We start from the raw sequence: 15,121 nt of genomic DNA on the forward strand, positions 1-15,121 counted from the left end.
TTTTTGGCAACCATGTTCAATTCTATTGCTTAAATTCACACATTACAGTTGTCCCTTTTCCTCAGGAGACAGATATATTAGTGCTTTTTGAGCTATTAGCATGTTCGATGATAATAACTTTTGTTGAACTGAAACCATCAACGAGTATTTCATGTCATGAAAATTGCAAGAACAACTTTAAAAAAAACAAAAAAAAAACACCAAAATGGTTAAACAACATAAGAGAGACTGATTTTAATATTATGGCAAATAAACATAGGTGCATTCACGTCTTCAATCACATAGGCACTGCAGTTGTTGTACTATACAGTACATAGGACTCGGCCATACCAAAAATAAATGGATACCAAAAGGCTAGAAGACCTGTGAATTGAGATGGTAGCCACTGATTTTGGTGTCACATTAAAATTTGAAGCAGGCCACAACCCCGTCCATGGACACTGGCTCTGATCAATCCGGTCTGTGATGACTTTATCCACTCTGCATATGTAAATGAATATCAAGACAAAAAGGTAAATGCATGTCTTCTCGTGGACAAGGACTTCCATCCATGTCGTATCTAAAACAGAGGTTTATCCATCTTCTGTCAAACAGTCGAGAGATCAGTCTTTTTGGTCGACGGAGGAGCTCCTATGTGTCCGCATCAATCCTGTGAGCTGCAAAGTGGAAAACAAGAACAAATAAATCAGAACAGGAGGCTGGCAAGCTCAGCGTACTTTAGCACAGCGGTTCTCAACTGGTCGAGCATCAGGATGCACATTTTTTTCTAGTCATTATCATCCTGTGTGTGATGCCGTTTTATTCCATCCTCTGCACGCCTTCAATCCCCGCAGAGCGTTTCAGAAGTGAAGCATGTTGTCTGCCGGATTTTGTCGACTTCCCGATTTGGTCATTTTTTCCTCTACATTGGGGCTTCTAGCATCGGTAAAGAAGGTTATGTTGCTAAATGCTTTTGTGTTTATTGGTGTTATTTCCTACTTTGTTCTGTAGCCTACAGACAAAGTTAATAGAGTCAGCTGTGTTTTAGTCCTCATAATTATTTCATAACCATTTTATGTGCAGGGTATTTTTTGTGAAAATTGACCAGATTCCTTTCCGATCGTCTGCCTGACTTCCTCCCCGACGGATCTGCTCTGCGCAGTTTGACACGGCTTCTGTCCAGCTTCCGTCAAAAATAGGCTAAGGGCCCGATTTACTAAGATCTCAAATAAACGGTACTCAATTGCGTGTTTCTTTCCAAAAGTTTGCATATTTATTTTTGCACCCGTTTTGCGGGTGATTTACTGAGAGTATTTGCGTCACTGATATCAGGTGCAAATCGCTGTCTTCAAATGAGGGGTTTGCGTCCAGCAATGGAAAACAGAGCGACCGCAAAGGAAAAAGGAAATCTGATCCCACTGAAATTAAGAAATATAAATACAACAAGAACAAAACGCCATATAGGAGATTATCAGCGAGGAAGTAAATACACAATACACAATGAGAGGAGCCGTCTCTCCAGATTTGTGCACCTGATTAATACGTGCCTTTTAGTCGTACTAAAACACACACGCAATCACTTCTTCTATTTCTACTTTCAGGTTTAGTGAATATCGTTGCAGGTGCGACATTTTTCTCTTTGCTTTTCTCCTCCCGGTATTTTGCACGTTCGAGTAGAAACGCCCAATATTACATATGCATGCAGGCAAACACGCAAAATGGACGCGTGTACGTGTGCACGCTAAAAAAAAAATTCCACACACGCATATCTATGACCCACTTCTAGGTCACGACCCACCAGTTGAAAAGCACTGCTTTAGAATATTATCTAAACATTACAGACGTCGGGGTAACACCGTGAACCCCTTCCCATGTGCCACGATGCTGTCCAGGGCACTTACATTGCTTTGGTATCCTGAGTGGTTCCGTGTCTCCTGACAGTACTTGGTGCATGACCCCACGGAACTGATACAGCACCTTCAAGCTCTTCTCCTCCCCCACACAGGGGTCGTAGAAGCCAGGGAGTCCCGACTGGAAAGACAACGTAACGTCAACCAGGCTGCAAGACTCAATCATCACACAGCAAGTAGAGGACATCATGATGCATTTTTACATGGCAAAACACCTTTTACTGCTGGAAGATCTACTTTTCGAGTTTCGTTTTTGGATCAATTCTGTGAGTTTGGAAGTCTTTCACTGTCTGGACTGATGTACTGACCTTTGATGTGTCAGTGAGGATGAGTTTTGAGTCTTTCACCAGACACTGCAGTGGCACAGTCACATCAATGACCTTTGCCCTCTCGTGTTTTCTGCTGTTGTCTGTCACGAACTTGCCATACCAGGCGTTGAGGATGATGAGACCTGATTTAGGAGGCAGAGTTGACATTACAATATGTTATTGTGACGTGTTTCAAAATGCAAACTGGTCAAATAAATGGCCTGCTTAGTTTGATTTCGGAGAAGAGTTTAGACATCCAAGGCTGGCAGATAAAAAAAAAAAGGGTGCTGAATTTTGGATTCAAAATTATTAAGCATTCAAAAGAAATCCCCATTTTTATCATGCATGCCAAGTTTTTTTTAGACTTGTTTGTAAAAATTGTTCTGCAAGAGTGCAACAAAAAGACAGCATAATTCATCTTAATCACAAACTACATAAACAGCACTGTAATCATTTCATAGATGACAGTCCATTAAATAGAGAAGAGCAGCTTTGTGTCTCATCTCTCACACACGCACTGTTATTAACTGTTAAGTCTGGGGGACCTCTGATGATACTAAAATCAAAGCAACCTCTTCAGTGACAGGTGTCATAAGCCAATTATCACTTCACAAACTCCCCCAGGTGAAAATGATACTGTCAGCTGAGAGCTTTTTGTTACTCCGCTTATCAAAGGCAAACTAAAAAGCCCCAATTATCACCAGTTGAAAGAAGGCTGGAGGGTCTTTAAAAATCCACTCATCTATAGTCCTCTATTAACTATTTTAATCCTGTTTGAAAAGCTACTCGTTTCTCACCAAAATCGCTCCTATTAAACCAGCGCAATAAGCTGTCTGCAAATCAGGCGGTTATGTTTGTGATATAAAAAAAATAATACTTATCTCCGAGATATTTTAAGACATCTGAACCCTAGACATATGAGGATGTAAGCGAGTAGGAGTGTGCATCTGGAGGCATAGATGATCTATGTGGACCTTGGCGACAGGACTGCACGGACACAGGGAGGGTCAGGGAAACCCCACGGGTGTTTTAACGACGTGCTGTGATTGACTACCGCAGGATGACACCTACTGTTCACACCTGTCCTTCGCTCTTTGTAGCCTCATGATGCCCTCTGGGCTGGCGGGCCACAGAGAAATTCACATTGATTGACAAGTTGATTGTGAAAATCGCCAATTTCAGAGGGAACTGACTGACAGGTATTTATTTAATTTTCCAACCTGTTTTTTGTGCAACGAATGCATCTATTAACATTATGCTGCGAGAGTGATTTGTAGCCTTTAATCAACATAGTCCTGTGTTGCCCACGAGCTCCCAGTGATTTTCCTATCTGGCCCACTTGCTACTGAAGTTAAATCAACCTGCTCTAGATACCTGCTTGATGTCCACAAAGTAAGTCTCCTCACTACAGTGGAAAAGCACATACGCTATTTTTTCCTTTCCCTGGTGTGCTACCACTTTAAACTTCAGTGAACTGCTCAAGAAGATCACTACAATCTTTTCTGTCATTTTTTGAGGTGTGAGCTGGGAATTCATGAGCAGCTAAAAGACGACTCGTTTTGTTCCGAAAGAGGCACCGCTATCTGTGAAATTACACCCTGAAGTAAGCAACATTCAGGCCAGACATGGACAGATTTCCCTCAAAATGTATGAAAAGCAGCTCTGAAACTAAGCAAATCAAATACTGCAGTGGTACAACCTGCTTAAAAAACATTATTCCCAGGATAAGATCGTCCCTTAAACATCCAGATCTTACCCATTCTCGACTCCTCGGTTTCAATAATCCTGCGCACAGACTCCTGCATGAGCAAGACCTTTAGAGATGGAAAATTACACAGAGGAGGAGAAACAGACAATGAGATTTCACATTATATGGATTACACTAATGAATTTCATTGAGGCTTTGCATTTTATCTAATCCCATCTCAGCCCTTCATCTAACTGTTGTGGGACTAATATCTAATGACGCAATACCTGCATCTTTTATCTAATGCTAAACCATGATGTAGAATTGGCAGCACAGCTACACTTAAGCTTGTAAAATACTCACAGCGGCCTCCGCCTCCTGTTTCTTTCTGGCTATATTAGAGGCCGAGCTCTCCCTCTGCTTCTCCAAGTCTCTGTTGAGTTAAAAAGATAAATGGAGGAATAAAATGAGCTCATAAAATCAGGCCATAATAACGCATGTGGTGCTGCTTCCAATAACATTGCTTGCATGAAACAACCAACTTAAAAGGTAAAGTTTTCTTACTGCTCCTTCTGGGCCCGCACGTAGGGCCGAATGATGAGCTGTTGGATGGCGAGGTAGAAAACCAGTGGTCCAACTGTGGCGTAAAATACAGCACTGGGCAAGAGTTGGTCAGTCAGGTGAATGGGGAAGAGATACGTCTGGCTGGCTCTGTTTAGTCTGCAGAGAGAGAGGGAGAGTGGGTTTTTATTATTTCTGCCTGCAGCTTTCTGCCTCAAGTAAAGGGGAAATACTGAAAACACTTCTCTAGGTCGGATAGGACAGTAAGCAGCGTGCGGATTGTATCAAAGATTATACGTTTACGTGATATGTTCTGCTCGTGTGTGTCGGTGAGTGTCGAAAAATAAGAACTGAACTGTACATTCCCATGCTTTTATGATCAGGACCATCAGGCATCTAAATGGGTATAATCCTGTGTGTATGTGCTCAAGGACACACCCGCAATTCAGACACAATTTGCAGAATATCAGATGTCGTGGCTGACTTAATGTTGCGTCTTGAGTGCTGTGGGTGCCATGGCAACAGCACTGTGAGGAATACCTGCTGTAAACTACACCAAACATGAAAACGGAGCAGGGATTTGCACTCACTTGATTTTGAGGGAGACACCTTGGGGCACTCCCACGCTGACGGTGGCCCCCAGGACACTGTGTCGACTGATCTTCCTCTCGGCACCGTACTCCACCACAGTCCCAAAAAAACCTGATCTGTAACCCAAAGAGTCACTACTGCTCAACCTGGAGTTTACAGAAATTTTAATTCTAGCACGAAAACCTACTAGCTCACAAACCTAAGTGTATAGAACTATGAATCACTGTGCAGTTTAACATCAAAGAAATCTCATCATGACAGGGGTCTTCTTGTTATGAATTCTTATGGCACCTATATCAGCCTATCAAAGAAATATCAGTATCGGCATATAAACTGATCGATATGTGCCAATATGAAAACTTTTTTTTACTGAAAATCTTGCAGAAAATGAGGCTAGTGGTAAAGAAAATGTTTTTTTTATATTTGTCTGTTGATCTTTTTTTTTTTCTTTTTTTTTTTACAATTTATTTATAATCACACATCCTTTTCACATATAAAATGTTATCGATGACCACACCTGAGTGATTATTGCAAAAAGGTGTGTGTTTATATAGACTTTATATTTATCAAGAGTATCCACACCAAAAAGACGGTATCTGTCGGGCTCTAAAATGTCTGATGACATTCTCTAAATACCAAATATTGCACTTTGACAACATACTTTACTGAGCCCTTTATCTTCGTCTGGTCTTCATCCTGGAACTTGTACTGGTAGCTCATCATCATAAAACTGTGAGGCATGCCAAGCTGCAGAGACAAAACGTACATGATCATTTTGGCACCACCATGACAAGCAACTGCTGATTTAATGTCGTCTGTGGGCTTTGATTAAAGTTAAATATAACTGCTGGCTGCTAACCTGCATTGCGAAGGTGAAATGGCTGCTCTTGGTGTCCCTCACTATGCTGGTGTTCATGGAGGACTGGGTTCCCCAGCGCCACTGCAGGTAGCCCATAGTGTTCTTGTCTAGGTGACGGGCCAGCACTGTAGTAAACCCGGGCCGCACGCCTCGGGATGAAAACTGAAGGCCACACTGGGCGTTCACAAAGCTGAGGCGAAAAAGAAAAACATCTGTGAACTGTTCGTGTTGTTGTGAAAACACAGAGTATTGATTTGTTCTCTCTTGTGTTTCTACACATACAATCGAGGTGTCAAGTTGCGGAATAGCTTCATTCCAAAGAGAGGTCCGTGGGTGTCTCCGGCCCCCAACTCTATCTGTGCAAACACAGAAAACAAGTAATGTTTCACACCTTGAAATGTCAGCGCATGCTGAACAACACAATCAGACAGCTGGTTTGTAGCAGAGACAAGCAGAGTCTGGCATTTATAGTATCATTACAAAGTAAGTGTGCAGGGTGTCCAGTGAGAACGCAGCCTACCTCCCCCCACCCTTTTGCTGAGGTGATTCTTCTCAAGGCCAAGTTAATGGTGCCACCTCCATTTCCATTGTGGGTTGACAATGAGCCAGACAAAACGGCTGTGTCTTTTGTAGTGAGAGGAGCCTGCAGCAGAAATAAACAACTACGAGTTCTTTGACTTTCTTTGACTCTCGATAGGAAATGGATCAAACACCTTTCCTGGAAGCGATCAAAGACTTTCATCCAAAATACATCACAGCACAGATGACTCAAAGAATGAAATCTGGAGCAACTTTTTACCTCTATAGATTGTGATATGTGCATCTTGTTGATTTCCACATGTGGGACTCCGCCTCCAACCGTATCCTCATAGTCCTCTTCATACCGGTCAAAAAGGTCCGTGGCGTCAATACCCACGCTGATCGTTCCCTGCGAGGTGATCGAGAATTAATACTGCGCTCAGTTATATGCACAAGATACCGATGTGAAGCTTGTTATCTTGCCGTGAACGTACCTTTGGGTTGGTCCTTTGCTGAAGCCTCCTCTCCTCCCGCTCCTTCTGAAGACGTTCATACTCTTCTCGAATCTCTGCAGGAGTTCTTTTCCTCTCCACCACCTGCAGGAGGAATAGATTATTTGAATGCAGAGTGAACACCAGCTTCACTGCTTCACAGACTGCACATAAAAAGATAGAGAAGAAGAAATGTCACTCTCCCATATGTTCTTCCTGTGCAGATATTTATAAGCCTCATATTTTGACAGATGGACACAGATGGAACAAAACAAAAACGATTTCATTCAAATTCAAGGAACAGGTGTCACAAAGGAGAGAAAGTCTTGTGGTGCTCCATGCTGTGAGACTGCAATGCCAAAATATTATGCATATTAAAGTTGATTCTTTCAGATTAACTGTGTTTATTTTTCTGCGACTAAATCTTTCCGAAGAGAAGACCAAAGAAAGAGCAACTGGAAAAGTGATTTTGAGAGCAAACTTTATACATGTTATTTCTTGTATTTCTTGTTATGTTATTGTTTTTTAAATTGGCCACAAGTCCAGATGTAAAGGTGTCAAATTTCCAGCTCAGGTGATTTCAAAATTTTACTATAATTAAGGAGAGGCATTTAAAAAAATAAAAATAAAAAAATGAATATGAAGTGCAAACATATTATCACATTTGTATCTTAACTTGCCATCAACGTGGTCTAAAAGTCACATTGTCAAAATATGAATTTACCTCAAAATGACATTTGCGGTTTCTTTTTAAAACACGAAACTACCTCCAGAAACGGCCAAACCTAAAAATGTTCAAACTAATCCAGGGCTAAGTTTATTAGAAAGAGACGGATGCTGAGAAAGCATACACTGTGAATCTTTGTTCAACAGAAAAGCAACCGTCCATGGTTGTAAATGTGAACATGCCTCCCGGACCAATCAGATGGCAGTAAGAGTTGTTTGTAATTTCGGTACAATTGAAGTATTGACAGCGATATGACCCTGCCGAGTGTGTTTCCAAAGATAGAATTTGTTAAAGCAAAGCACATTTTTCAGGTATATTTGTTTTTGCTACATGGTAGTTGGTCACGTTTGCATATGGCTTGCAATACAAATATGTCATTTATAATGAATTATATACGAGTGTTCTTAAAAATGTATGAGGTAAGCCTGACAATCGTGGTTACGGATTTGAAAACTCATCTGAGCTGGTCCCGTGAGACTCCTCCCGCCTGTGGTGACATCAGAGGTACGTCGATGTATATTTCGGACTGTATAAACAGCAGATGGTTTCGGACTGTATTTGGCGGCATGTTGGGGAACTATTAGCCACTGCAGTCACCGACAGACTCACCTCCCATCCGTCAACATCGAGTCCTCGCTTGCCATAGATATCATAGATGGCTCGTGCCTGTGGGTCACAGAGCACTAGAACGAGATGGATAACCACAAATATCAACCAAAAGTAGAATTTGTTTATGTCTCTAAACTGTAAAGTAGATCGTACAAACAGATCCAGATGATCAAGTCAACATCGGTTTCACGTGACTGCGTGATGTGTGACGAAAGCTCGTCTTACCTTCGTAAGCTTCGTGTACGAGGTTAAAAAGCTGCTCCGCTTGTTGCTTTAGTTCAGGATCCCGGTGTTTGTCTGGGTGATACAGCATGCACAACCGCCTGTACGCCGCCTTCAGCTCGTCATGCGTAGCCTGAAGCGCACCATTGAAATCAGGGGTACATTCGTGATAATGATGATGAAAACGAGCGGACGGGCAACAAAATCAACAACAACAACAACAACAACAACAAAAAAAGATCTCGTGTCGCGACGCCGCGGCAGCGTAACTAACGTCCTACTGCTGATGTTGCTTAAATTCGGAGCGGAGTTACGTTAACTGCGAGACAGACTACAATGCAAAAGGTATTTACCCCGATTATAGGGAAATTAAAGAGGAGGGCGGGGGGGGGAGGCAAACGTGCGAAATGTCCAAAGAAATCTCAGAACGCCCTTAAAAACTACGACGGAGGGGCAAGATTGTGAAAAGTTAATAATATTTACAGATCTGGGCCAATAACCTAAAACCTACGTGAAGCCACACTACGGGGAAGAGACCGAGCAATCCTGCACCTGCGGTCATGACGTTTTCAATACATCTGACAACTTATGATGCAGATGAGAAAGAAGATCAAGAACTACACAAGTGTGTAAATAGTTGACACACGTCTCCCTCGTGTTTCCCTCGTGGTTTTGTTTTCCTCCTTATATCTGTTTGTCTTTGCATGTTTTAGTTGGTGTCTCCGCATGTTTCACAGTCTTTTGCATCGGATTGTTTGACATGTCATATTTTTTTTTTTTTGAGGTGACTTTGTAACACCTGTCTAATAACTTACAGATTCAAAAATAAATAAATAAATAGTTTAAATAAACCGACACGCGTTTACAGGTGCGATCTGACCAACTGTGCGCGCTTGCGTGCTTTGTAGCCCTGAAGAAAGTCACAGCACTTCACAACTGAAAGTAAAAAAAAAAAAAATATATATATATATATATAAATAAACATCCACATCAGATCCCAGAATCATCACAAGTAACACGCTGTTTCTGCAACGAACTTCCCATTCGCCGACAAAACTCATGCGGCCAATGTTTGCCCCCCTCCTCCTCCTCCTCCTCTTCCTCCTCCCTCACAACCTGCTGCTCGTCTTTAAAAAAAAAAAAAAAAGAAAAAGGAAAAAAGTTTCCAACCGAAGAGTCGGAATCAATGTCGAGGGTCACAAGCTAGCTGCCTTAGCTAACCTCACGCGTAAATAAATACGCGAGCGACCGTTTAATATCGACCGGAGAGAGTTCACGAAATGATCGAGGCGAACATACGCGCAGACGTTCAGTCGGATCGCAACTGCACATCGTACCTCTCTTCTGACATTCAGCAGGGAATAATAATCATCACTGCCGATCTCGTCGTCGTCCGAGGCAGACGCCATGTTTACGCCGTGTCATTTCTTCTTCGTGTCATTTTACGCGGTTCACGTTTCTCTGTCGCCCCCTTGCGATCGGGATAGCGACGAACTCCTGCCGCCCTTTCCTCGAGACTGACAGACAATGTGTTTGTCTTATATCTGATTGTTATATTATATATTATTATATCTTATACTCAAGTGGAGGTCATTCAGTGTTATTGACGAGGTTATTTAGTGCGGAGACACTTCAACGGGATGCAATATGTTTCCAAAGTAGAAAAAACAGAGGTATTTTTTTTTACACTGCTGACGCTTTTATTTTCAAATTCCTTTTTATGTTTAATAAAAAACAAATTTTGTGCAAATGACAAAATATCTAGATTGTATAATTTTCAGGGAAACACATCAAACATATTTGAATATGTGTACATTTTTTTTTTAGATTGCAAAGTAACACATAATTGCGTATTTATCCCTACAAGGAAGCATGTGCACGCCTCAATTCTGAAGGTATATTGTCTGCATCATATTCAGCTTGAAGCAATTATGGCAGGAGTGAGAAAATCACTTCAATACATTAGGTCTTTATTATTACTGTGTTCGCAATAACGACGAGCCGCTGACTGTACACCAGCAGCAGGCAGCAGGGGAGCTGTTCTTTCAGCACCACCACCTCAAACACTGCATTTCAACACTGACGGTCAGCAGCCTGTTAAAGGCTCTCCTCAAGTGCCGGAGTTGACGCGATTAAGCACAGTGGTCCGTAATTAGATTGCCTGCAGCTATGTGCATTGTTCAGTCGATGTAACTGCGCCATAATGATAGAAGTTGAAAAGCTTGTTAGTATATGGATAAAGTCAAAGTGATTGCGGACCCCCCCCCCCCCCCCGGATCCGACAGAACTGTGCGCATTGGACTTCAGCACCAGCCTCCATAGGTTGCACACGAAGTGGGATGTACATCTCCCGATAAGCCCTGCAGGCTTCAGTATTACAGTGCCACAATCTGAAATCTGTTAGACAAGTCTATATACAAGGGGGAGAACTAGTCTGCAGGCTCTTAGATGTAAACTGACATCTGGGCGCTTGATTGACAGACTGTCTGATATGTTTATTGTGTTATTTTATTTTTTTAATAAGCTATATGAAGCCCCGGGAACCACAACTCATACTCGGTGTATTAAATATAGTAACACGAACTTTAAAATTAAAACAAAGCATGCAAAAAGTGACACTTATTTGCTATTATGATTATGTAAATGACTTTTTTTTTTCTTTCTGCAGATGGGTCTCCAATCATCAACTGTTGTATAAAACAGATCATATCTTTATTATCAGTTTAGATGCACAGACCTATCTCTGATTAAAAAAAAAAAAAAACAACTTAATGAAGGCTATTAAACCGTGAGTTTTAGCATAATATTAACGAGTTTCGTGTCACTCGGAAATAACAGTGTCAAGCAACTTTAATGGGACGGCTCTAAGAGAAAGATTTAATATTCATAATCTGATTAGTTTTAATTAAGGATAAAATATGCAGGCAACCTGCTAAACATTAAGTTTTTTTTTTTTTTTTTTTTACATTTTTAATATAAGAAGGCGTCACCATATTTTAACAAAAGCGTCATGCAGGACCTGCAGCGCCCCTGAGCTCTTTTAAATTCACTGTAAAAAAAAAAAAAAAAAAAAAAAAAAAAGAAGAAGAAAAAAAAAAAAAAAAGCCCGGCTGGTGGTGCCAAGGTGAGGGGAGATGTGTTGTTTTTCATCCCGGAGCCTCTCTGTCAGTCACCGCCTCGCAGCCAATGGTAAGTTCGCCTCGGTCGGACCGACTCGCCGCTTGCTCCTCCGGTCCCTCCTCGTGCTGTCCTCGCCGTGCACGCGCGTGGTACCCACGGTCGTGAGGAGGAGGAGGATGTTGCGCGTGAAGGGGAAATGGCTGCCGAAAACAAGCCGGAAGGTAAGAGAAATATAATGGGATTAATTTACTAGTATGACCGCGGTGTGATTTTTCTTTTTTTTTTTTCTTTTTTTTTTTTTGGCGAACAGCTGCAACTCCGCGCGGAGACGACGCTCGCGCGAGGACCGTGCGGAGACAATTTTTTTTCCGGCGGAAAACGGCTCCGCTGTTTTTTCCTCCGAATAGGCAGCTAAAAACGTGGGAGACATCACCTAGCCGGCTAATATTAGCTTGCATTCTAGCCAGCTACTATTCCCATCGTAGCCCACATTTTTAAAGCACGCCACGGGGACGAAATAGTCCGCGTGGCAAAAAAAAAAAAAAAGTACTTGCGTTTTTACCGAATATCGTCCTCCGGATTCTTGTCAAACGACGATGCGATTTCAAGTTGTTCCCAACAAGGCTGAGTTAATGACAACATGTCATTGGCATCGACTAACTTCTTCCCTTATTACCCAGCTTTAAAAGCGGCTCGTGTTGTGTTAGTTGTTTTTTTTTTTTTTTTTTTTTTTTTTTTCTCCTCTCCTGTCAGCAGCACGGTGCTCCTCGGCCACCGCTATTTTGCAGCTTTGTTTTCACGGCGTTATGATTTTCACGACGAGACGTGTTTGTTTTTAAAAATGTACACAGAATAAGTGTAGTTTTTTTTTTTTTTTTTTTCTCCCCCCCCCGTCCCGGAGAGGGGTCGTTCAGTTACCCCCCCCCTTAACACCACCCTCCCCTTTGTTTTTCTTGGGCACGCAGCGAATAGTGTTTACGAACCATGAAGTGATGTATTTTCTTTTTTGTTGTTGTTGTTGTTGTTGTTGTTTCGTTTTCCTAAATGCAAATTAATTAGGCTACTACTTGGCCTATATTTGGTCTGAGACGCGGACACTAACGCCGTTGTAAATGCCTGCTCCGCTCGCGATGCCCTATCGCACTTGAAATGCCATCACATCAGAGGAAACAGGGAGGATGGAGAGGAGGATTTCCAAGCAGCCTGCCCATTAACACTACTTTACACATAGGGGGAGAAACAAAACAAAAAAAAACCCAAAACATGATTCTTTCCCCTCAGCTGATTTCATACGGCTGGCTAACTTCAAATGAAATGCACTAAGACTTAATTATTTCCTTTTTAGTGGATTTTTTCTTTTTAATTATTTTTTTTATTGCAACCCATATGCATGAGAGATCTGCTCTCATTCAGACAGGCCCATGGAATTTTTGGGTGAGTAATTAAATGACGCCTGCATGAAAATAAAAGATGTAATACATGAATTTGTAGAGGGAGTTTTCCTGGCAGCTCTCCACTGTCAAGGCTATTTGAAGCAGACTGGAGTGATTTCTATTTACAATCTCAGTTCCACACTTGACAAAGATGACATTTGCATATGATAAAAATAAGATTTCGTTAAATATCCTGGAAAAATAATTGCGCTCGTAATCTTATCTGCATGTGAAGATGTATTTTTATTACTTATTTTATTTCAAATGTTTTTTGATAGGGGTCAGTTTTGACACATTTATAACTTTTTTTTAATGAGCAGAACCGAGTATGATGACAAGTCATTAATACACTTCTTGCTTTTTTTTTTTTTTTTTTTCTACGTTTGTGGTATTTTCTGTTAGATTTATAGTTTTATATTGGGCTGCAGCAAAAGAGTCACTTTAAAACTGTCTGCATAAATTGAGAAAGAGAAGAAGAAAAAAAAACGTCTTCATAAATCGTTAGGTCCAGCTGCTTGAAGCTGTTCTTTATGTTTTGTTGCAGGCTTCCAAATTAAACAGACCTCCGTTAGACTTTGGTGTCAGTAACCTCAAACACAAATTCTCTTTGATGTCGAATTACTGTAATGTTTCAAATTGTTTCTGTCCATGTGAGGGGAAATGATAAAACACTGGGATTTTTAGTTGTTTGGATGTCAGTGTGCCAACCGCTAAACCGAGTCCCACCAGGGGGGGCTATTGAGCTACTGAAGCCCACGTAAATGAAGGATCTGTCTGTGGCTGTGACAAAAAAAAAAAAAATGAAGACATCTGGTTTTGTGATAGTAATGACTTCACTGTGGTGTAAAGTCCTAATGTATTCATCTACATAGCTGAACTTAACAAATAGGCTGTAGTTGATAATCACAATGCCTCTCCAACACAGGGAGCTCTCGCTGAAAACCCTGAGTTGAAAGTCCCATTGCTGAGCCGGTCAAGTTATTTTCAGTGTTCCTATGAGGCCGGTCAGTGGAAAAAGGAGGAGGAGGAAGGGGAGCATAGAGAGAGAGAGAAAGAGAGAGAGAGAGAAAGAGAGAAAGAGAGAGCGAGAGAGAGAGCATCATACCTTTATGTAAATGTCGTCTCATGCAAACCGCGTTCACATAGAGCTGTCATGAATCTTTGCTCCTGCCCCCAGTTTTTCTGATTTTTGGCTGTTCATTAATGTAGGACATGTTTTTTTCAACGTACATCACGATTACAGTTTCTCCGTGACACATTCCTGGATGTCGGGTTGCCACCGAGACAGCTGAACAGTGTTTCCTTAACCTTTTGTCCTTGTGGTATGCGAGCTACGCTGATCGCTCTTAGTTGTTTGGCAGGTCTTATGATGCCCATCACAACTGAGGGTTGCATCTTGTGTTAAACCCAGGGGCCATGACCCAGTCTCACTCTGTGGTGTAATGTTTACATCCTGGGGTATTTCTCTCCAGCCTAACTGATTGTCCAGGCCCTTGGGGGTATTTTTTTTTCCCTTCACACTCATAAAAAGCTCTGCGTGTCCGTTACTTTAAGTACAAGGCCTGGAGGGCACCGAAAGGACAGGCTTGATATGTCTTGCACTGACACTGCTCTGGATAAAACTACAGCCAGTGGTCTGATGAATCTACTGGAGCAGAGACTCACACAAATGTTTCTGTACAAGAGGCAAATGTAAGGAATGAAACGAGACTTGTAAAGATAAAAATTGTGCTCAAGTTAAATCTTGATGCACATTCTGAGGTTGAATCTCAATACACTGTCAGTGTTTTGTATACCGAGCCCAACTGCGTGCCGTATTAATTTAAAATCAGAGGATGAAGGGGTAGTTTACAGATGAAGCTCGCACAGGTGTGTGAAACCGCTTAAACCTAAGAACAAAGCAGTTTAATAACGACAGAAATAATCAAAGGTTTCTTTTTAAAATGTAGTGAACGAGGCCTGAATGTCTCTGCCGTGCAGAAAGCGATTCTTCTCCATTTATTCTTTAAGCAAGTGCAGTTCAAAAAGTTTCACGATGTTATCATTTCACTCAAAGTTCAGGGTGAAGCAGCAGCAAAATATCAAGTAAGCATCAACTTAAAAAA

The 15,121-nt window shown here is 41.5% G+C and overlaps 2 protein-coding genes across 10 annotated transcripts in view; one reads left to right on the top strand and one right to left on the bottom strand.

Annotated features, from left to right (window-relative positions):
* Positions 1-209: 209 nt before the first annotated feature.
* dnajc11a (DnaJ (Hsp40) homolog, subfamily C, member 11a) lies at positions 210-10,021 on the bottom strand. The gene is made up of 16 exons (XM_069140108.1): positions 9,801-10,021; positions 8,467-8,596; positions 8,242-8,315; positions 6,909-7,010; positions 6,695-6,823; positions 6,416-6,538; positions 6,178-6,251; positions 5,896-6,085; positions 5,698-5,783; positions 5,036-5,152; positions 4,449-4,604; positions 4,248-4,317; positions 3,954-4,011; positions 2,198-2,340; positions 1,881-2,010; positions 210-656 (listed from the first exon to the last, which is right to left on the bottom strand). The coding sequence occupies exons 1-16, from the start codon at positions 9,870-9,872 to the stop codon at positions 631-633; spliced, it is 1,680 nt and encodes a 559-aa protein (XP_068996209.1). The 5' UTR covers positions 9,873-10,021; the 3' UTR covers positions 210-630.
* Positions 10,022-11,725: 1,704 nt separating this feature from the next.
* Positions 11,726-15,121, top strand: part of camta1a (calmodulin binding transcription activator 1a) — a 283,560-nt gene continuing 280,164 nt past the window's right edge. For 8 of the 9 annotated variants that reach the window (XM_069141527.1, XM_069141517.1, XM_069141518.1 and 5 more), the window contains exon 1: positions 11,726-11,804. In XM_069141527.1, the coding sequence (XP_068997628.1) occupies positions 11,780-11,804 (25 nt within the window). In that variant the 5' untranslated portion in view covers positions 11,726-11,779. The remainder of the gene's footprint in view (positions 11,805-15,121) is intronic. The other variant, XM_069141522.1, reaches the window with a different exon arrangement.

The sequence above is a fragment of the Embiotoca jacksoni genome, unplaced genomic scaffold, assembly GCF_022577435.1.
Source record: "Embiotoca jacksoni isolate LCO1_2020_lvr unplaced genomic scaffold, fEmbJac1.0.p SCAF_9, whole genome shotgun sequence".
In the NCBI taxonomy this organism is placed as follows: domain Eukaryota; kingdom Metazoa; phylum Chordata; class Actinopteri; family Embiotocidae; genus Embiotoca; species Embiotoca jacksoni.